Consider the following 22,227-nt stretch of genomic DNA (forward strand, 5'->3'; position numbering starts at 1 on the left):
CGCGATATTTCCTGTTTCCTCCTCTTTCGCTCCCTGTAGCCAACATGGCAGTCGGCAAGAATAAGAGGCTGACCAAAGGCGGCAAAAAAGGTGCCAAAAAGAAGATGTAAGTCAAAAATTCTTTCGCGGATACATGGAATATGTGTTCTGCTTCTTACCGTTGTTGTTTGGGCGAGAGAAATGTGACGGATGAAGTTGATATTAAACAGATGGTATAGGTGAGGACGCTGGTCTTGTCGCTGCCGGCCTCTGTGTCTGTGTATGGAGCGCAGACACGCTCTCTAGCAGAACTTCTTAATGCTGCGTTCTACCGCTTAGTTTAACTTACACAACGCGCAGATACTGTTTTCAGTATGTCTAGAGAAAGGGTAGACTTCGGTGTCTCTCCGTACTCTGTTATTGTAGCGATATTTGCCAAAGCTGCTCAACTTTAGCAGGGCTGTGTTAAGCGATGAGCTAGCTGCCTGCAGCACAGTTTAGCTCCAGACCAGTTGAAAGAGTTCCCCGTTAGACTGAGTTACATTTCAGAATCACTAGAGAATGCTGAAGAGATGTAAAGCTAAAAACTGTTTCTTGTTCACAGTGTGGACCCGTTCTCTAAGAAGGACTGGTACGATGTGAAGGCACCAGCCATGTTCAACATCCGCAACATTGGCAAAACCTTGGTCACCAGGACTCAGGGAACCAGTAAGTCTGCATTTTGTACCCGGGGACACTTTAATATGTAACCATTTTTCTCTACAGGGTCTGACAGGGAAGACAAATGTACAACTAACATTTAGTCATAATAGTTTCCTTGTGTTTTGCAGCAAAGATATTGGTAATAGAAAATAAGTCAGCATTTGTCAGCTTTACATGCACAGATATTGTTGGAATTAAATGACTCTGTAATACTCTTAGCTACTTTTGAAATGTGAAAGTTGCTTGGTTCTAAATCGTTCTTGGTTAGTAGAACACTTAATTTTTTGACAGCTCTATATTCAAATTGCCCATCACCAGCTTCTTGTTTTTACACTACAAACAGAATAATAATGATTTAGATGAACAATGTATAACAAAAAATACAAAGATAAAGAAAATGGTTGTGTTAGAAGAGCATAATACTGCCTGCAGTATTGGTTGCACGGTAGCATGTGGTACAGGTTAGCTTACACCAACCACTGGATACAAAAGGTTGAACAAAATATCAATTTTGAAAGGTTTACTGTTGTATATGTTCATCTGCTAACCTAATATTCCTCAGACCTCTTTATTTTATCTTTTTGTAAAGAGAGTTGATGTTTGTGGCTTTAATTCATGAGGAATTTCCATGATGGGAACTAAAATAAAACCCACAAAACTTCAGTCCAGTCAGGATAAGACTGAATCTTCACTCCTCTTCATATCGTTTGAACTCTTGACTCTCCTCTTTGTTTGTTAGGGATTGCCTCTGACGGACTGAAGGGACGCGTGTTCGAGGTGAGCTTGGCTGACCTGCAGAACGACGAGGTGGCCTTCCGCAAGTTCAAGCTGGTCACCGAGGACGTTCAGGGCAAGAACTGCCTCACCAACTTCCACGGCATGGATCTGACCCGCGACAAGATGTGCTCCATGGTCAAGAAGTGGCAGGTAATGTTCGGTTTGGAGCAGGAAGTGGCTTCGTTGTTAAGCCGTGGTGAGCTTTTCAGATGATGTTTGGTTCTGCAGTTATTCTGGGTTTTTATTTATTGATTTATTTAATAAATTAAGTCATTTGTGAGCCTGAACAAGAATGGAAGATGAGTTGGTTTAGTTTTATGGCAGTGTTGACACTGGTTTAGATGTTTACTATGTGGGACTTTGCAATAGGGATCCTGTTTTTCACTTCTGATACGATTTAAAAGGTTTAGTATGAGCTGATACAGAACACGGTGCTGGATTGATTTTAAGTTGTTTCTAAAAGAAAAAAAAATCTGACATAAATATACAAATTACAAATGAATTTGCTAAATCTGCCTGCACCAGTACAGCACACTTAAATATACAATTAGCTTCACAAGCTAGGTCAAACATGTAAAAACAACTTTAATTTGTTCAGTCAGTGCAAATAGGAGCAGAGCAGCTAATGTAAAATAAAATAAAAAAGCACAAAACATAGAATTATACTGAGTAGATTTCTCCTTATGGATCGGCCACATTGTCACTAATACCCAATATAGATCTTTTTTTTTCTATTCTGGCACCGATTCAGATACTGTTTGATTGGTCCATCTCTAGTTTGAGCAACCAGAACAAGAACCAACCGTCTCAGAGACAGTTTTTACCCGATAGCAATAACAAAACTAAATGCAATCAAAAACAACCATTAATCATCATGAATGATGTATGTGAGAATGTGGCTATTCTTATTTATTAGTTTGTTTTGTTTGTTTTTTTCCAGTTATTTGTTATTTCTTACATTGTGTGTGAATTGTGAGACAGTTATTTTTTTGTTTTTAAGCATATGCACTGACTGATGGCACTTTTTAAATTTCGTTGTTCTTGTGACAGTGACAATAAAGATTTATCTATCTATTTCCCAGTTTGAGTATAAATGTTGCAGAGACCAGTAACAATGGTTACAAGTCAACACTGGATGTGGCTAATTAGTGCATCAGTGAGCATGGCTGTTTAGAGAAGCTAAAGCAGCACATTGAGATGTGACACGATGAAGTATTACTAGTCATCGTTTCATATATTGTTGTTCAGGTGCTTTGGAGTGGACCGGCAGCAAACCTCTGTAGTGAAAGTGTCATGGTTGCTCTCTGATTCGGGGTTCAGATTCACGTACAGTCTGGTCGACATGGAAACTGGAACACATGTGTTTTCTACTTGGATCAGCCTTGTAAATAGATCTTTAGATCGTAGGAGTTAAACTCCACGCTTGTAATTTGCGTTAATCAGTAGATTGAGAATGCGTCCCGGTGTTTTTCCTCAGACCATGATCGAGGCCCACGTGGACGTGAAGACGACCGACGGATACCTCCTGCGTCTCTTCTGCGTGGGCTTCACAAAGAAGCGCACCAACCAGATCAGGAAGACGTCGTACGCCCAGCACCAGCAGGTCCGCCAGATCCGCAAGAAGATGATGGAGATCATGACGCGCGAGGTCCAGACCAACGACCTGAAGGAAGTGGTCAACAAGCTGTAAGTTCACTTCCTGAGCAGCAGAGGGAAGTCGAAGCTGAACTCCTGACGGTTGGGTTGGAGATGTTTGACGCGTTTTGTTTTTCATGGTGTGTTTCAGGATCCCAGACAGCGTCGGCAAAGACATAGAGAAGGCGTGTCAGTCCATCTACCCCCTACATGACGTCTACGTCCGCAAGGTCAAGATGCTGAAGAAGCCCAAGTTTGAACGTAGGTCCACCTCGGCAGTTCTCACGGCCATGTGGGAGCTCTTGGAGCTCATGATGACTGTTTCGGTCCCATATGATTGCCTGATTACTGCTTTTTGAGATTGGCTGATGCTCCTTTCTAATGCGGACATCACCGCTTCAGCACCGTTACTGGTGGGAGGAAAAGCAACAAACTTGTTATTTCTCATTGCAGTGGGCAAACTGATGGAGCTCCACGGCGAAGGCGGCTCCACCACCACCGCTAAGGTTTCTGGGGACGACACCGGAGCCAAGGTGGAGAGGGCCGACGGCTATGAGCCCCCCATCCAGGAGACTGTCTGAACACCAACAGATTTAATAAAACATGTAAATGACCAACAAACCCCTCTGAGGTTGTGTTTTTGTGAAGGAGCTGGTTTTGGTGTCAGTTCTTATTATAAAATTTCATATTCTATACATAATGAAGAGTTTATTTCAGTAACTTGATTCATAGTGTTCACAGTTTTTAAAGCTTTGGGGTTTTGTTATTTTGTGATATCCATAAAACAAAACAAAAAAAAAATTCAGAACTGTTTTAAGAAAACATTTTTTAAGGTTTCATTGGCTCTAGAGGCTTTTATTTGATAGTGAATTGACAGGAAAGTGGGTAATTAGAGAAGAGGGGACATGCAGTAAAGGTCACCAGGCTGGGAATCAAACCTTCGACAGCCACATATGTGGGTTGTGCTTAACCCCTCCACCACCACAGCACCCCGTAAGAAAACATTTTTAATAGAAAAATGAGGGATTAATGCAAAGTTCAGAGGTTGTTTTCCAGAGGTACGAAGTCTTGACCGTCACAGTGAAATATTTCCTGCTGTAATGGCTGCAGTGAGTTCTGGAGGGGGTCAGCTGAGGCTCTGAGCAAACAGCTTGGTTTTTCTCCTCAGTGTGGATGTTAGTGAGTGAGGTCTGGCCCAGGAGCAGGCTGACACCATGACTCAGATATTTGACACACCCAGAGTTTCTTCACTATGGCGACTGTCACCATTGGGAAAACCTCAGCTATTAGTATCTTCATTTAAGGAAAACCATATTGTTTTATTGTATAAAATAAGTAATAAATTAGAGCTTAATATGTTGTGGTTCTGGATCAGGTCAGCAGGGGTTCTGGTTCACTTCTCCATAGCTTTCAGGTTTCAGCTCCCTTTCTATTGGGTCGTTTCAGAACCATGAAACGCTGGAGTCCAGCCACTCCTGTGTTCTGACAGAAGGTTGTTGCTCTGAGGACACCTGGACACCGTCCTCTGCTCCACACCGTGCAGTTGTCTAAAAAAGCTTCCCCAAACCATGATGCTTCCACCTCCATCATCATAGCTGGGAGATCTTGGGATTTTTCCACTCCACACCTTATGAATCTCCACCCAACACTCTGATGGGCTTTGCTTCTCAATCAAAACTGGTTCCTCTTATTGGTTTTCTTTCCACTAAACTTCCCATGAACTGAGTCGATTCATAGGGGTCGATGTTTGTAGAGAATAACTGTCATATCTGGTGTCTCGCATGATTAGGTTCTGCCACAATTCGTGGTCCTTTCCAGTCAAATTTTCTGAGAAGCTGAATTCTGGGTTTTCCATTAACTGGAAGCAAAGAGAAAAAAAACAACAACCTAAGAGATCGTTGTAATGACACTGAGTTTCAGTTCTTGAACTGAATTGTTATAATTATAATGCATTTAATCTTGTACATTTGAGTTATCAAGTACATTAAAAACAGTTTCCATTCATTAATAATAAAGTAATATCAGGAGTGGTAATAACTTACACACTTTATCTTTAAATCAAAGAGGACTGGAGGCTTCAATTAACTATTGCTGGTCATCTTCCGGCCCAGACTTATTCAGATTAGAGTTACACTAAACATCTGTAAGGGCCAAACATTTCAGTAGCATGGATGATGAAGAACCAGTAGGGGGAGCAAGTGTTCAGTTAAATTCAGAATAGACCTAGAGAAATACTGATAATTTTTTTATTTAGAACGTAGTTCAGTAAATGCTTGAGAAAGGTTGCACAACTTTAAACAGTTTAAGTTTTAATGCTTTCCAAACACGACTGATTAAACGTCCACCGGTTCAAGCTACAAGTCCATTAATCAAGAACTTGTAGATAGTTTTTAGGGACGAGGGCCCGTTTTCCCCTCAAGTCCCCCAGAAACCATTCGTCATCCACCGGCTCCAGGTTGATGACGATGTCCCCGACCTGTGGGTGAAGGAAATGGACAGGTGGGCTGAGGTCTGAGTTCTGGTTCCGTATTGAGTAAGAATGAAGACGACAAGCACCAACTGTACCTGGAGTGAGAGCTCCTCCTCACAGTCTGATGTGAAGCTGTACAGAGCCGTTCCTGTCAGGCAGCCAGCGGCTCCGCCCTGCTGCTCTCCTGATGAGGAACACAGCAACGTGTTAAGCTTCGCTAGGCTGTTTTCATATCTGATCATTCGGAAGGCGATATTGGATTGAGGACCAAAATTACAAAATTTGTTCCATTTTCAGCTGCTGCCGTTAACTTTCACCCTGCACTGAGTCAAACCAGCCAAACCCTTTGAAATACATGTTACCCTCCTCGCCTGTGGTGGCGCCGCACCAAGAACTACTGAAGGAAACAACACAAAAACCTCTGAAGAAGATGCTGACCGGGATGGCCAACAAATCAGTAACAATATATATTGCAATAACACAATCAATAGAAGATACAACCAATAAAATGTCCAATAATTACATTGAACTCTGATCCAGAACCAAACAGCATTCTGGGACATGTAGGCAGAGGAAAGGCTACAACTTTTTTACTTCTCACGGTGAGCTAAGCAAGGTCGGAAACATCAACAAACTCATTCGCTCTTTGGTTACCAAGCAACAAGCTGTTGAGTAACTTGTGCAGCAGCAGTTTTATGTCTTGCCACCATGTCTCATAACTGCTTAAGAAGAAAAAAACAACAATTTGGAGAGAAAACTGTGGATAAAACAGGAACACTTGTGTCATCAGTTTGGCAGGATATCAGATATTTTAAAACAAAAAAGTGAACGAAAGTTATCTATATCGACTGATATCACACCCTTATAGTCTGATACGTTTTTCAGCCATAATCGTCCAGCATGTGATTTTAGCTGTAGGAGGATTTATTTTTTGTTTGGGTAAAAAAAAAAAAAAAAAATCTACAGGCCTTTTCTGCCTTTACTGCTAGACTCACACTTATTTTGGTTGTATTTACCCAGAGTGCCCTGCGCTTTACTCCACTTCCTGCTTTTGGAGTGGCCTCTGAACCGCTTGGCGCTCACATATACATTTGAACCGCACCAGAACTCACTTCGACCGAACTAAAACCGAGGATTGTAGGCGGACCAGAGTTCGATTAGGCATTCACACCTCCCCAAGCAAACCGGACCTCCGAGACAAATGGACTGGAGTTGGATTAAAGCAGATTGAACAGGGCTGGTGTGAATGCACTCGGATGAAATAGCAGCAGCTGCGCAAGTGAGGGCTACATTGTGCTGATTCTCTGTTCACGTGGATCGGGTTATGACGTGCACATTTATTTATCAGTTTGTCACATGATTAAATACTAAATATCTGAATAGAGAACTTTTTCCTCATTGTCCAGGTTTAAGTTTGCACATCAAACGTTAGGCGGTTTTGCTTTCAGCTTTCAGAACTCTTAACACCCTGCTGAGAACTTTCCGTACCCGACGAGACGTTGACGAAGGCCCTGGGAAACATGCCCTCCCTGCCGTTGAGCCTGCCACTGCTCCACTCCTCGCTCAGGTGCTCGGTGATCAGGATGCAGTCGTCCTTCTGAAACGACAGCTCGTCCTGGGTCTTTGCTGCGTAGTCGTACAGAGCCACCGCCCACTGCACACCAGACCCGGCGGTCTGAGGACAGACATGGACGCAAACGGACGAAACAGAATGTAAATTTAAGTCATGAGCATCCGTTGGGTTTCGGTTTTAGGCTCATGTGTTCCAGTCTGATCTTTGGTGACGTTAATGCTTGTGTAAATAACGGCTACCTGGGCAGGTTTGGCAGCTGCTGCTTGTCCAAAGGCAGAATGAGCAGCAAGACCTGTGGAAACAATAATAATAATGAAGCAGCACTAGGTTTACATTTGACACACAGGATCTGGCAGAGTTCCAGTCTGCTGCAGGTGTCTTCATTTGCAGCTGGGCTCATTAGAGGGCGCTTTAACAAGCTAACCGCTGGCCTACATCTGCACTAAAACCATGTTTGGTGTGTCTGATATTGTTGGAACAAGTATTTGTGTCCAAGTTTCCTAATAATCTGAGCCACTCGGTCGCTCTGAGAAGAAATTAAGCTGCCTGGTTCGTCTCAATGGAGAAACAGTGCACAGTGGTAGAGCTGTTGCCTTGCAGCAAGAAGGGCCTGGGTTCGATTCCCGGCCCGGGGTCTTTCTGCATGGAGTTTGCATGTTCTCCCTGTGCATGGTGGGTTCTCTCTGGGTACTCCGGCTTCCTCCCACAGTCCAAAAACATGACTGTTAGGTTAATTGGTTTCTCTAGGTGTGTGTGTGCGCGTGGTTGTTTTTCCTGTCTGTCCCTGCGACAGACTGGCGACCTATCCAGGGTGAACCGCACCTCTCATCCGAAATGTTCGCTGGAGATAGACACCAACACTCCTCCCGACGCAACTATACAAAGGTATAAGAAAATGGATGGATGGATAATCTACATGGAAGCAGCGGAGTTGCCGGGAGTTGCTGACTTGTATTTGGATGCGGAGTCTCCTCCGCCGGACTTAAATGAAACAAAAACAGAGACACAAATTCCTCCGAGGCAAGAGAAACAACTCCATGAAGACTGAAGAACAGATGAGGTCATTTCGTTAAAGGGACAGTATTGTTGATTTTCCAGACATATTTTATAGCACAATCAAATAACAATATTATCTTTAGTTGCTATAATTGATATTGGGCCTCTGTCTCTTTAAAAACTCCCGCTCTTTTTGAAACTCCATCTTTTAAACCTTTGACAACGTTTTAACCGGCGTTGTTAGGTCCACCCAGAGGTTTTCCACAGCTGAATTGTTGCCACGGGAGATTAAAGGATTTTTCAAACAAGCATGTAAGAATCAAAGCAACACTCCAGGTAAAGCTAAAAAAAAAACTGTCTATTTTACACGGTACCGCCCCTTTAAGACGACAGGATGAGGCTGAACTAGGTTCAGATTACTTCAGCTAAAGCAGAACCAACATGAGGTGGGAATCGTCCTCACCTGGCAACGCCACCCCGGCAGCCGGACCCGGCTGCTGCCTCGGGGGTGGAGGCAGATCCTCGATGACCTCCACAAAGTTCAGGGGGAAGATGCCCACAGAGGCGCCGACCTGCCCCCGAGCCCAGTCCTCCCCCACGTACTCCTTCAGCTGGATCACGTCCCCCTCCGAGAAGGACAGCTCATCGCTGTGCTCCCCCTCGAACTCGAACCGGGCCACACACCTGGGACCGCTGCCAAGGGACAAGTCACACGTCCAGTCAGCCTCTCAGGATGGTTGGACAAGGACGATGCAAAGGTTCAAAACCCAACAGAACAGTACCTGACGGAGGCAGCTTGCGTCTTCTTCTTCTTCTTCTTGGCTAACGGTTTGGGTGAATTGGACTAATTGGAAAAAAAATATCACCATCAACTTTCTTTCGTTTATAGATTTTCTCTGCGTTATATTTATAGAATGGGTGCTTGCTTGAAACCTACCAGTACTTTAACATAACTGATGGGAAAGAACCCAGTAGAACCGTTACAGGTGCCTCGGTACCACTGGCTGTCCACCTGCTCCACTTCAGTCACAACGTCTCCTGCTGAGAGGCTCAGCTCCATCGGACCCTCTGTGGTTACACCCAAAGATTTACCGTCTCAAATAAAACACTGCTTCCTGCTTCCTTAAAGAAGTCCAGCATGACCAGCTGCTTTTAAAAGTCAGCTGATTAGTACATAACAGAGATGCAAGTTATCAATTAATGAGTCGCACTTGATTATTCTTATTGATCGACTATCGATTATTATTACAACTGAGAAGCAGGCATTTTCTTAAAAGCCTGTTTTTATTCTTTAAGAGGGCTGACTGTCTTTCCATAATAAGAAAGGCTCCATTTTTCATAATATGCTTTTTTTCTGCATAAATAAATAAAAAAGAAGCACATCATTAAAGTGCACATTTGTCACCTGATAATATCAGACAGTCTAAGGCCGTGGTTCCCAAGAATTTTCTGGGCTCCCCTATGCATTACAATAAAATCCCCCCCAAAATAGAAAAAAGAAATCAACTGGACACACACATCGTTCAACCCGACATAAACCTATACACGTATTTCGTTTTCAAACTCCACTGAAGTTTATTTCACACTTCAGGTTGCAACAAAACAAACTACAAACCATCTTTACAGTGAAGCACTTTTTGGAACTGTTTTTTTTTTTTTTTCATTCATACCCCCCCCCCCCTCTGCAATGGCACTGGAACAGTGGTTCCTTAGACTCAAAATGAATGTAACATTAATGTCCATAATTGTACGTAAACTTCTGTACAGAATCATATTAATGTCTGTGTGTATGAGAGCTATTATAAGTTTTATAATAGCTATTATAAAACTTATAATAGCTGTGCCATTGCACAGCTATGGCACTGCGCCCCCCCCTAGGGGGCACACCCCACACTTTGGGAACCACTGGCCTAAGGAACATGAATAATGGGGGATGGATTTTAATCGTCAGTTATTTATAAATATTTATAAAAGAAAGTAAACCCTTACCTGGAACAAAGTCATGCAGAGCCTTCACATTAAGCCCATCAGCACCTCCACCCAAAGCAGCTGCACCTTCTTCCTGCAGGGAAACAGATCAGCTCTCAAACTAGCGCCTAGCCTCCATAGATTCATTTCCTAAACCAATGAATTACCTGTGGGTGGGAAAAATCAGAGTCCAGAGGAGTTATGATCGTCATTCGGGACTTGTGGACTCTCCCTCTGGTTTCTCCGATCTGGCAGTCAAACTCACTGTGGCTGATCTTCTCCAGAAGCAGAACTACTTCGTTTTTCTGTTAGGAAACCACCAAATTCATAAGGTTCTGTAGAACTCAATCTACACAGAACCACTCTGTGGATGTTTTAGCCACCTGCAGAGTCAGCTCCTCTGAGTTCCTCCCGTCAAAATCAGCAGACGCAATCCCGTGAGGGAGCGGGAGCTGGTGGCGACAACCCAAAATTGAAACGCCGTCTCAGAAAGACGAATTTCAAAACACGCAGAGCTCTGTGCTGTCATCTTTCTCACCATGTAGTTGTTGTAGAGGCGGTGGCCCGGACTGGGCCTGGGAGGCAGCACCAGGCCTTTCTTGGTCGGCATCTGAGCTTTGAACTTTGGCGAAGATCGCTGCGGCTCTGACTGAGATCGACCCGCTGCCTGAAGGCTGGGGGGGGCAGGTCTGCCGGGGCCCGTCCTGGCTGGAGGGGGCCGGGGCGGGAGGCTTTTGTTCCCACTGGGCTTCCTAAAGCACAAAACCCATCAGTAAACCTCAGGTGGGTCACATCTTGTTGACTTAAACAAGCTCCTATATCTCCTATATCTTGCTGAAAAGTTACTTGTAAGTTAGTTTGGTCTTATTTCATGCGTAATAAAATATTTGGACTGTAAACTCGACTAACAGTAAGATTTTGTGTTTTCGCAGTGTGGGATATAAAAACAGTTTTAACTGACGTTCCTCTGACCTGGGTGGAAGCGGTGGCTCCGGTCCGGTGCTGAAAGTGTTCTGCAAAGCAACAACATGACAGATTTTCACTACTCCTAATAAACATGTGAGGTAAAGGTGGGCTGCACAGTAAAACCACTGACACCACATTTACGCTACAAAGATTTAAGACTTTCCTGCTGAAGGCAAGATATTAGCTGCTTATAAACTGTTAGCAGAACCTTGCAGCCTGTAAAGATGTTCGTGCCTTTCACATTTCTGGCTTTCTGTGAAGTCAGTCTCACCTGAAATGACCTTGAGGATCTAAGGCTCTCCTTATAGCTTGCTAAGGAGGAGGAGGAGAAGCTCGTTGAGCCTATGGGCTTTTTAACTGGAAGAGGAGGAGCGTCATCCTGAAAGTTATCTGTCATTGAAGAAAGATCCATGTTTAATCGAAAAAATACAACCAACTCAGGCCTCTGATATAGCTTGGTAAAAGTGCTGACAGCAGGTAAAAATGTGTGGAAACTCCACTAATTCCACTCTGGACCTGTTATGATGAAACTCCACGCTCACCTGAAGGAGCCTTGCTAGGAACCCTGATGGTGGTTGGTCTTCTCCACGTGCCCTGTCTGCTGACAGAGCTGCCATTGCTGGCCAAACTATACTGAGGTTTGAGCGGCACTTTTTCTGGACAAGGAGAGAAAGCCGACCGATTAGCCATGTAGTTACGCTGCATTGACGAGAAAAGGTTGGACATTCATGATGGACTGCAAAGACACAAAATCTTACCAAGTAGTTTTGGTTTAGTTTCTAATGTGACTGTCTTAGTACACTTGAAATAAGACAAAATTAACTTACAAGTAACTTTTCAGCAAGATATAGAAGCTTGTCTTAAGTCAATAATTCCTTAGTATTAATGAAAAAGTACAAATTCCACTGGCAGATTATTTCACTCATGGACACTGTTAGAAGTGAAATAATCTGCCAGTGGAACACGTTATTTTCTGTCATTTGATTTCTTTTTCAGAAAAGAAAATGAGAAAAACTAAATCGATTAAAATCGGGTCGGTATGAAAATTTTATTTTTAAGTCCTAATCACAACCTTGACGAGTGATTCAGTCTTTCACTGGAACAAAACCTACCGGAGCAAGCCGTCTAACAGAAACAAAGCTCTACTCACTGATTGGGCCGGCCACGCTCTCGCTGTCATTGTGCAAGTTGTGGTTGTTTATGTTCAGGTTGGGTCTAAGTGGCTCTTTGAATGGTTTCACCGGCGGTACGGGCAGAAACGGAGCCGGTTCCTCTTCATGGACGCTGTCGGACCTGGTCAACCTGAAAGGTAGTGAGCTGTGGGGCTGACCCCCCTTGCTGTGTAAGGCCTCCAGCTCCTCTCTCACTGAATGCCCCACTGGTTTGGTAGGAGGCTTGGGTCTGGTGAGCGGTTCTTGGTTTTGTGAGTTTTGAGAAGCAAACATGTTCTGACTGGAGTTATTCGGGCCATTAGGTTTAAAAGTTGCAGGAGGTTTAGAAGCAACCGGGGGTCTGTAGGTGGCCCTCCTTGGTGGAAGGTCTGGTGTGGCTGCTTGTGACTCATTGTCCTCTTCAGTACCAGTTTGGCTCTCAAAAGCTTGAATCCTGGCACGGATGTTTCGGTGATTGTTGTTGGCACTCATTGTTCCATCTGCATCTTCATCCAATGACTTCTCATACGACTGGTCGACGTAGTACCGGCCCTCCTCACAGTCGCTACGTTCACCGAAGACCTCCAGTAATTCCTCCAGGTACTTATTGGTGGGAACGTCTCGTGAAAAAGACTGAAACGTGTCCCAGTTTTCTCCAAGTGTAATCAAAGTCTGATGCTCCTCTTTTGTCGCGTTTTTGTTCAGTTTCGTTCGGGGACGTGGAACAGGTCTCTGAGCGTTTTCTAGGTTTGAAGCAGCACGTTGAACAGAAGCAGAGTCAGACTGATGATTAGTCGCAGTTGTCCAGTGGACGGTGACGGATCTGCTCGTACGTTGGGAGTCCGCCTCATCAGATCCAAAGTGGTCTGGATCACACGCACGACTACAACCCTCTGTACTGGTGTGTTCCGCTGTTCTCTCTACAACCTTGACGCCTCTTTTTACCTCTGATGCTTTTGGAAATGAAGACCTCGGAGGCTTTTGGGGCTTTTTAGCTGAAAACAGAAAGCAAATCACAATTAGAGCCCAACAGAGGCCAGAAAAGTCAAGTCAAGTTCATTTGTATAGCGCATTTCAGCAACAAAGCAGTTCAGAGTGCGTTACACCATAAAAACATAATAAAGTAACCATCTATGGAACAAACAGTGAACATCACATTTTGTCAAATGCCATCATCAAAAATGTCACTGATCAAATATGTTGATCAATGTTCCAGGTATTATGAATCAAAAGCAACTATAAACAGGTAAGTTTTTAGCCTTGATTTAAAGGAACTCAGTGTTTCAGCTGCTTTGCAGTTTTTTGGAAGTTTGTTCCAGGTTAGTGGAGCATATAAACCGAATGCTGGTTCTCCGTGTTTGGTTACGGGGATGAAGAGCAGACCAGAACCAGAAGACCTGAGAGCTCTGGTCCGGTCCGGACAATTGGTACAACAGCACCAACAACAAGTATGTAATGTATTTAGTTCATTTGAAGGTCTTCTATTGAGATGAACCTGTACTTTGACGTAAGGCAGGGGCTCCCAAACCTTAACATGCCATGGCCCTCCAAAGAGAATTAACCTCTGGCAGACACACAGACAATGCTGCAAAATATGTAAAGAAACATCAACTTTTAGTATAATTTTTATTCACTATTCAATAGTTATTACATTCATTTAGCATTAGCGCTTCCTCATAACTTCTTATTTTAGATGGCAATGACTATATTCTGTGGCAGAAAATTTCATCAGACAATACCAAATAATAAAAGTCTTACTACAATGCCCTTTTTTGATAAGAAAATATGTTTTTATTTTATTCCCACAGTTCTTATGGTTTTTTTGCAGCAGTGTCCTCCACAGCAGGGCTGCTGGAGGGTTTCTTTGCTCTTTTTCTTGTCAGAAACTTCTCCATTTCTTGCTAGCTATGCTAGCTTGAGGCAAACAATCCGAAAATGAGCATCAGACATAACATATAAATCAATTATTTGAATTAAAAAAAAAAAAAAAAAACAGAAAGCAGAAATTACAATGAAAAATCTAAGATTAAAAAATGCATGTGATTCCAAAATCTTTTGTTTTTGCATTTTTTTTCCCCCCTCATCTTCCCTCCAACTTTAAGAGGCCCCCACAGCACCCCTTATCGCGGCCTCCACTTTGAAAGACTCTTACATAAGGCAACGAGCTACCAGGATCAGTCCTCACCTGCAGGGTTTCTCCCTGGATGTGGCGAGGCGGCGCCGCAGTGTGGATCGGAATCTTTCCTAAGCGGCTGGGTCTGTGTTCCTCTCTGGCGTGGGGCCGCTGTGGGCTTGGCCGGCTGATCTGTCTGTGTCTTCTCTTTAATCACCTGGTCATAGGATGGCGGCAGCTGAGTCATGAAAAAGACCGTCGGATGTTATCTTGTATCTGAGTGCATTGATATGTCCCAGTTTTAGGAACATGTCTGTGAAATTAAGTCTTTTTATTTATTTATTTTTTTAGGGATGCACCGATATGAAAATTTGGGACCATATCGACATCTGATACTGATATTGCTGGTTTGGCTGATGACCCATAATTACCGATGATATACATATTTTTCCAACTGTTTCAACACCTTAAAAAAAAGACCAGAAACAGATGGCAACAAGATGAAAACAAGTATCGATTGGACTAGTTTTATTTATTGGGCCAATACCAAATATGTTAAGAAAATGACTAATATCATTTTATGACTAATGACTAATTGATTTTAATGCTGATATACTGTGTATCCCTAGGTTTATGCAGCAAATATGAAGAGAAAAAATTGGGATAAAGCCTACCTGTGAAACAGTGGGGATGCCAGTGGACCAGCCTGCTGGAGGAGGAAAAACCACCGGGCCTCCGGCGAACCAGGCGCTTCTGGTCAGAGGTTCCACTGAGACGATGGTGATGTTTGGTCGTCTGAAGGACAAACAGTGAGCGCTTACTGAGAACACCAGAGAGACAAACCACCATACACACACACACACACACACACACACACACACACACGCACACACACACGCACACGCACACACACACACACACACCCACACACCCACACACACACACATTCAGTTCAATTCAAACACTATAAATACAGATTTAGCCTCATGCCTGACATTTCCACACCTTCATGAGCAAACAACACCTTCAAGATGTAAATAGAGGAATGATGGATTAATAAAATATTTACCTCCTCTCTGCTCTGTTGTCACCTTGAGAGTTTGTTCTTGCTGAAAGAAGAAAGATGCATTCATGAACTTTGATCTGCTTGCTTTTAAAAATACACAACTATCACTTAAAAAAAATTAGTTTTCAAAATATAATTGAATCAAAAAGTGCAAAAAAATAAATAAATAAAAAAAAGCTAAAGCGGGAGCATTTGTCTGAAAACGACTTATTTTTAACTTTTCGATGAACAATAAAAAAATATAAAAAATGTCCCTGACGTGTATATACGTATATATGCATATAAAAACATACTTCTCTTGATAGCAGCTCGTAGAGAAGACAGTGGTCCCTGACTAAAAATAAGAATAATAAATCAGCATTTAAGCAAAAGTTATTAGAAAACATGATCATTCCTGTATAACCTGTAGATAAGAGCAGATTAACAAAGTGGAATGTTAAAATAAATAATAAATCTTTATGCTAAATATCAGACATTGTCATAATTATCAAACATAGCCACATGTAGTTCCCAGTGTGCTGACAATAAAGGAAAACTAAAACCTACCGAACTCAGAAATACATTAAGGTTTCCGCAGAAAGAGATAAAAAGGGGACATTTAATGACACACAAAAGGGAAAAAGAAAATCTACTTTAAACAAGAATTTTCCATCACATCATGTACTTCAGTAGTGTCCAGAGTTGGTCCTCGATGGCCGGCATCCTGCATGTTTTAGTTCTCTCCATGGTTGCAGTAACAACCTCCTCACCAGGTCAATGTTCGTAGGCCTTCTAATGAGCTCCAATTTGATCCAGGTGTTTTAAACCAAACATGCAGGATGCCATCCTCCAGGACCGACTTTTGACCCCACTGATGTACTTCAAAAGGCAAATTAAAGGATAAAAAGACAAATAATTCTGTGCTGAGATACAGACAAAACATGTCCCTATGAAACCTGTCATGGAGACGGATCAATAGCTGAGGTTGTTACTAAAAACAGCGGACTTCTTCCATCCAAACTTTGACAAATTAAATGCAGGTTAGCCTCAAATTAGAGGCTAATTTGATTTACCGTGGCAGTGCCACGGTAAATATATTTCAAACTTCCAGTTACATCCAGGATAGAAGCACTCCTTTAAGCATGACTCATCCTCAGTGGAGCAAAAAGTGGGTATGCACTGTTTGCAATGCATAGGGGCGCTGCACTAGAGGGGGCGCAAAAACGATGTGGGGAAATTTTTCCTAGCCGCCTCCCCATCCCCTGCATCACCCCTCTCTTACCCCCCGTCACCCCCCGCCCCTCCCCATACACACATACATAACAGGTAGCTTGGGCGCGCGCCCCTTCGAGAACGCGCTGAGCCGCGTTTTTCTTTTCTTTTAAATTTTTATAGTAGTAGTGAGTCGACAACATGGAGCTCGAGATGGGGCGGCAAAAAAAAAAAACCCAACTCCGGGGCGCAAAACAGAAAAACTCGTTAATAAAAACTGTTTGGTGCAAAACACTGATTGAAAATCGATTCATTTATTACTGCATGTTTATGTCTGTTAAGGCTAAGATGGAGCGGCACTGAAAGCAGCTCTTTAAACCATTCAGAACACAACAGAGACACAATCAAAACTGTCAGATGATTTATTAACCGCGATAATAACTCAGAAATAGTCCAAATTATAATGTATTTTTATTTCTTTCCTACTTACGGAAGGTTTCTGTTTATATCGTAGGTTTGTGGCGCCTTTCTAAAGAAAGATATAAAACTTCAGATATTTCACAAAAAGATATTAAAATTCATGGAAATACCTCACATAACCTTATATTAAAACAAAAAGTACGGCGCCCACCGTAAGAAAGGCTTGCAGTATTCAATTATGCTGCATAACTGACCAGTGCAGTATTGCGAGGGAACGCAAAAGAAAAAAAATTCCCCATGTCCCCTAGGGGGCTCCGTAGGCTCCGTAAGGAAGAGGGGGTGAGATAAAGATGTTTTAGGGATGAAGAAAAGCTTTTCAAAGTGGTTGAAAGACATTCGGTAAGTAATGTTAGTGTATCAACAGGAGGATTGTAAATATTCAGGTTAACTTGGATAACCTGTTGTTGTTTTGTTAGAGTTGCTTCCCGTCCCACAAACTACGGAATCGTCTCGTATTTGGCTGTTAATTGTTGTGCGCCGTATTGAAATTGTTCCGTATTTCTATACATGTCTGACAGACACAGGCTGTCACACAGATCTCAACAATGATGACCAAAACAGAACACAGGAAATATTAAGGTCAGCTAACTTGTCGTCGCGGGCGCTAAGTAGGACCCCCGGACGCTGTTGTCATGGTTGCCTGGAGACGGACACTGCGCAGCCGCGGTGAGCTGCTATCAACCCGCGTCTTTTTAAAATGTCCACCGATTCTCCACCGTCCTTAGAGGCAAAACGTCTGGCAGAAATACAGACGTGAGGAGGAAGACCAACATTCCAGGCCGAACAATTTCAGTGAAGGTAAATAGGGGCGATTTAAACAGAAAATGTGTCGGCGACATTCAGTGACGCTGACAGACCCATTCTGTCTGAATGACGTCAGACAGAATGGGTCAGGAGAGGAACACTAAAGGACCCCCAACAACCTAAAGGACCAGAGTCTCTTCATCCATCAATCATCTCCTGAGACCGAAAAATATAAATGGCAATTTAAAGAACAAATCATACTAATAGATTATTGGTAAGTAAATAAATATTGTGAAGAGAAGAAGAATTAGTTTGTTAGGGCTTTCTGTGTAGGACAAATGTTGATCTCTTTTATAAATACAGAGTTTTGTGGTCAATATTATGACATGTTCTCATACACCTCAGAAAGTGTGCAGTTGCGCCCCTGCTCATCCTGCCGACCTGATGGCTGTTTAACTCTCAGAGTCGTTTCACCCTGAAGACGGTGGAGGTTCAGTTGATGTTGACAAGCTGCCTCATCACCTCAGAGACAGACGGAGCGTCTCCAGACAGAGGCAGCTCCTCATTAAGGAGCACAGAGAGCAGGAGGGCGAAGGAAAACATCTCCAGTCCTCCGTCTTGTTGTTCGTCACGGTCAAACTAATTTGATCTGCGTAGCTGTAAACAGCTTATCTGTGTGCTCTTTGGTTTTGACGGCCTTGCTGTTGTTCACACTGAGATCATTGCACTAATTGGTTTCTACAAACAGCTACTGGAAGAGCAGCTGCGGTACGTATCAGCTCCTCCTCACGTTTTCCTCAAACGGCAGAGACATACCTGTGGTCCAGACGTCGTGTTTTTGTTCTCCCAATCAGATCTACGGATAAAAACACAGCTTTCCGTTATTGAGGAGCAACAACTCAATGGCGTATATCACGGATGTAATGAGTCCGGCAGATAAACCCAGTAAATTAGGACAATGCATTCAACAAGTCAGCAGACAGCATTAATAGCCGCTTTTCCATTGACCATATAAATACGGAATTTGACATTTCAAAAATAAATTTGCTTAGTACGTGAACTTCGAAAAAACTAGTTTTTTTGATAAAAGTTTTGCCGCATTTTGAGGTTTTTCTTCTTTTAGGTGCTATTGAAATTGGTCTACTTTTGTGGTATAAACCAACAACCGGATGTTGCCACGGGCGCAACCCACGAAGAAGAGAACAGGAAGTAGTTTTAGGATCATGGCGCAGCATGATTTTAATGACTGATAACGTGAACAAACTTATTCAAGTGTGATTTTTTTTTCAATGCCTTTTTTTATTCAATGGAAACACTGCAATTGCGAAATCGTGTTTCTTCAACATTAGCTGAATACTCGCAAAGCCTTGCGCACATTTTTAATGGAAATGCAGGTAATGTAAATATGCCAGAGTTAGAACAACAATTAATTTTCGTCAATTGTCCCTAAGGCAGGTAAGAACATGAATCATTGCACAGGTAATTGGCAGCACTGAGTTCCACCCAATTGGTTGCACTCAGAAAAAACAGGGTTGAATACTTTAGCAAGCCACTGTATGTCTGAGCTGTACACCATTTCTTAAAAATAAAACAAAAACCTGCTCTTATAAGGAAACGTAAGAACAAAGCGAACCAATTATTGGAATCTAAAGTTAAAATAAACTACCAGCTGAGGTTGTTTTTTTTTTTACACACACCAGATAAAAGGTTCAGCCCCTTCGCTTCCTGTCTGCTCAAAACATTGAATGCTTTTGAACAATAAGAGCCGTGAAAAACTGATCAACAGCCTTACATACCTAGAATCATGACATATGAAATATGCCATGATTCAGAATGAATAAGTTTTCTCTGGAGTGCCTCTCCTTGTTTCTGACCATACAGCTTGAGCCAGAAATAGAAGAGCCTGAACCGAACCAGCAGGGCGGAATGTGGAAGAACCAGTTCGCAATTACATTTACACACCACCCTGAACACCCTCAGGACTTCCCATGCAATATTTGATTGTGACTTTCATGCCTAACACAAACAGCCATCGAGCAAGCATGAAGTAGTTCTCTAAAAAGTAACATTCAAATGGAACAAAGAGCTGATTGTTTTTGACACCAAGAAGGAAATAGCAGGTAGAGGTTGAAGGTGGCGCCTTCCTACTGTACGTCACTAACGTTATAGCCACCTGTCACACACCTGTTACTGATTGACTGTTGGATCCATATTGCTGCTGATGAAAGTTACACTTTAACAGCAGGTCCAGGTTTTGATTTTTCCCCACAGAGTTTTAAGGTCAGACCATTTCCGCGGTGTAAGCTTGCAGCAGACTTGCGAGAGTCTCACCGGTGCTAAACGACACAACTCTTATCCACATGTCTAATAATGCTCCTACCTCTGAGGCGCTAGAGGGCTAAAACACCGTCTTCAGGACGAAGGGGACATGTCCCATCGAGCTCCGTCCCTCCGGCTTGTTTCCAGTGTGACAGAGAACTTGAAGCTGGCCGGAACACACCTGCTGAAACAACAAGAGGCGGGACGGCCTTTGTTGTGCCTCCCATCTCCTGCATTCAGACGTTCAGCCCGGCCAATCTGGTGAGCTGGAATGTGGCTTTTCGGGAAGCGGAGAGACCGAACCAGCCGGAGCGACTCCGTCACCACTCCAGAATGCACTACAAGTCTTCATGATGCCCAGGTGTTAATGCACCATTCATAGCCTTAAACTCCCTAAGCTGTTTATATATATATATATATATATATATATAAATATATATATAATCGTCATCATATAAACTTAAAGGGGCAGTATTATGTCAAATTAATCCAAGCACTAAAAATAAAAATATTTCCAAGCACTGTTCAGGTGAAATCACTCAATCAGGTTTATTCATATATTGTGCACAATACAGAGAGCTCATAGGACAAGTCTAGGAAAAGCTCTGTCAGGCAGAGACAACACATGAGTTTTATACCAAAGATAAAGAATTAACAACAAGGGGCGAGACAGTCTGGTTCTGATTCAGCTGTAGAAAACAACTTCCAACCTTCTACATGTAACCCAAATATTTCTTTTGGTGAGAGTTCACAAGCATTCATATAACTTGATTAGCAGATGTGACCTTAAATGTAATTTTTCCATCACACGCCTTCATTCTTTTATGCATGTCTCAGAAATCCTTTAATCTCCCATGGCAACCATTCAGCTGTGCAAAATGCCTGGGTGGACTTAGTCCTGTCTACGAGGGCAGAGCTCCTCCTCCGAGCTGCAGTTTCCTCCTTCCGCCTCAAAAAGTAGCCCTCCCCCATGACTCCCTCAGCTCCTTCAGACTAGCCAGCAGCAGTTAGCAAATACCTGGTGGACCTGCACATCTGCTGAGCTCTTTGTAGGAGCTACTTCTCAGTGCATCACTGGTAAAAACGTTGTTAAAGGTTAATAAGGGAACCATGTTATGATGACTTTCTGAAAGTGAAGTTTCAGAAAGAGCAGGAGTTTTTAAAGAGACAGTTTTGAGGTGTTAAATGACTAAATAAAACCTTTAAGTCATATTTCATACCGCAGTTTTATAACAACTAAAGTAAACTGGAAAACACACAATACTGCCCCTTTCTTGATCACTTTGCGCTTTCTGATCGTCAATCAAAGTTTCCTATCTAGGTTCCCCATTTTTTTATATCATGTCTCGTATCTCACCAAGAATAAATTCCACAACAATGAGGAAACAACTAAAGCTCTTGAAACCACCAAAATCTGAAAGTATTGTGTCTGAGAAACTTAAAAAGCTGAAACAGAGCGTGAAAGATGCACCATCTTCATCTGGTTGTCGACTGCAGGCCAAGTTTTCCTCTCTTTGTAGAGCTAAAGTCATATTTTCCCTCCATTTAGCTGTCTGGCATTTCTAATAGAGCCATAAAAGATCATGTCTGTGCAACAAAATGCCAAAAGTTCTGATGTGAAATGAGTTACTTTGCTAAGTTGTCCAAAAACTGGCTCACTATGTAAGATTTCATATATGAATAATAAAGGACAGTCTGGTGGATTAGCCAAGTAATCAGAGTACTAATTCTTCAACATGGGGAAGTAATATGTAGTTTTATACTTTGTCTTCTTTCGTTCTTTCCTTCGGTTTGTTATTTTGTTTGTATTTTCTTCTAATTCACGTAAAGCACTTTGAATTGCCTTGTTGCTGAAGATGTGCTACATAAGTAACATTACCTTACCTATCTATCTATCTATCTATCTATCTATCTATCTATCTATCTATCTATCTATCTATCTATCTATCTATCTATCTATCTATCTATCTATCTATCTATCTATCTATCTATCTATCTATCTATCTATCTATCTATCTATCTATCTATCTATCTATCTATCTATCTATCTATCTATCTCTATTGTTTAGATATAGATCTATATCTACTTCTAGATAT

At 42.5% G+C, this 22,227-nt stretch overlaps 2 protein-coding genes across 2 annotated transcripts; one reads left to right on the top strand and one right to left on the bottom strand.

Annotated features, from left to right (window-relative positions):
* rps3a (ribosomal protein S3A) lies at positions 1 to 3,714 on the top strand. The gene is made up of 6 exons (XM_005809387.2): positions 1 to 106; positions 584 to 687; positions 1,421 to 1,608; positions 2,936 to 3,144; positions 3,245 to 3,354; positions 3,547 to 3,714. The coding sequence occupies exons 1-6, from the start codon at positions 45 to 47 to the stop codon at positions 3,672 to 3,674; spliced, it is 801 nt and encodes a 266-aa protein (XP_005809444.1). The 5' UTR covers positions 1 to 44; the 3' UTR covers positions 3,675 to 3,714.
* Positions 3,715 to 4,997: 1,283 nt separating this feature from the next.
* sh3d19 (SH3 domain containing 19) lies at positions 4,998 to 21,102 on the bottom strand. The gene is made up of 22 exons (XM_023334436.1): positions 21,013 to 21,102; positions 20,192 to 20,201; positions 18,628 to 18,667; positions 15,690 to 15,730; positions 15,400 to 15,439; positions 15,005 to 15,125; positions 14,403 to 14,568; positions 12,217 to 13,212; positions 11,609 to 11,722; positions 11,338 to 11,456; positions 11,073 to 11,113; positions 10,639 to 10,852; positions 10,484 to 10,552; positions 10,268 to 10,405; positions 10,122 to 10,194; positions 9,070 to 9,200; positions 8,915 to 8,976; positions 8,596 to 8,825; positions 7,376 to 7,428; positions 7,052 to 7,238; positions 5,659 to 5,747; positions 4,998 to 5,569 (listed from the first exon to the last, which is right to left on the bottom strand). Exons 1-22 carry the CDS (start codon positions 21,100 to 21,102, stop codon positions 5,459 to 5,461), a joined length of 3,135 nt encoding a protein of 1,044 aa, XP_023190204.1. The 3' UTR covers positions 4,998 to 5,458.
* Positions 21,103 to 22,227: the final 1,125 nt, after the last annotated feature.

The sequence above is a fragment of the Xiphophorus maculatus genome, chromosome 5, assembly GCF_002775205.1.
Source record: "Xiphophorus maculatus strain JP 163 A chromosome 5, X_maculatus-5.0-male, whole genome shotgun sequence".
Lineage (NCBI taxonomy): Eukaryota > Metazoa > Chordata > Actinopteri > Cyprinodontiformes > Poeciliidae > Xiphophorus > Xiphophorus maculatus.

Excerpts from the sequence above, each read along its gene's own strand:
- sh3d19 (XM_023334436.1), bottom strand. The coding sequence starts at position 21,102 with ATGGGGGAGGGCTACTTTTTGAGGCGGAAGGAGGAAACTGCAGCTCGG. Across the intron at positions 13,213-14,402 it reads TCCAGGGAGAAACCCTGCAG|CTAAAAAGCCCCAAAAGCCT; the intron begins GTGAGGACTGAT and ends TTCTGTTTTCAG. Across the intron at positions 8,826-8,914 it reads ACGCAAGCTGCCTCCGTCAG|CGGTCCCAGGTGTGTGGCCC; the intron begins GTACTGTTCTGT and ends GTCCCTTGGCAG.
- rps3a (XM_005809387.2), top strand. The coding sequence starts at position 45 with ATGGCAGTCGGCAAGAATAAGAGGCTGACCAAAGGCGGCAAAAAAGGT. Across the intron at positions 1,609-2,935 it reads CCATGGTCAAGAAGTGGCAG|ACCATGATCGAGGCCCACGT; the intron begins GTAATGTTCGGT and ends GTTTTTCCTCAG. Across the intron at positions 3,145-3,244 it reads AAGGAAGTGGTCAACAAGCT|GATCCCAGACAGCGTCGGCA; the intron begins GTAAGTTCACTT and ends GGTGTGTTTCAG.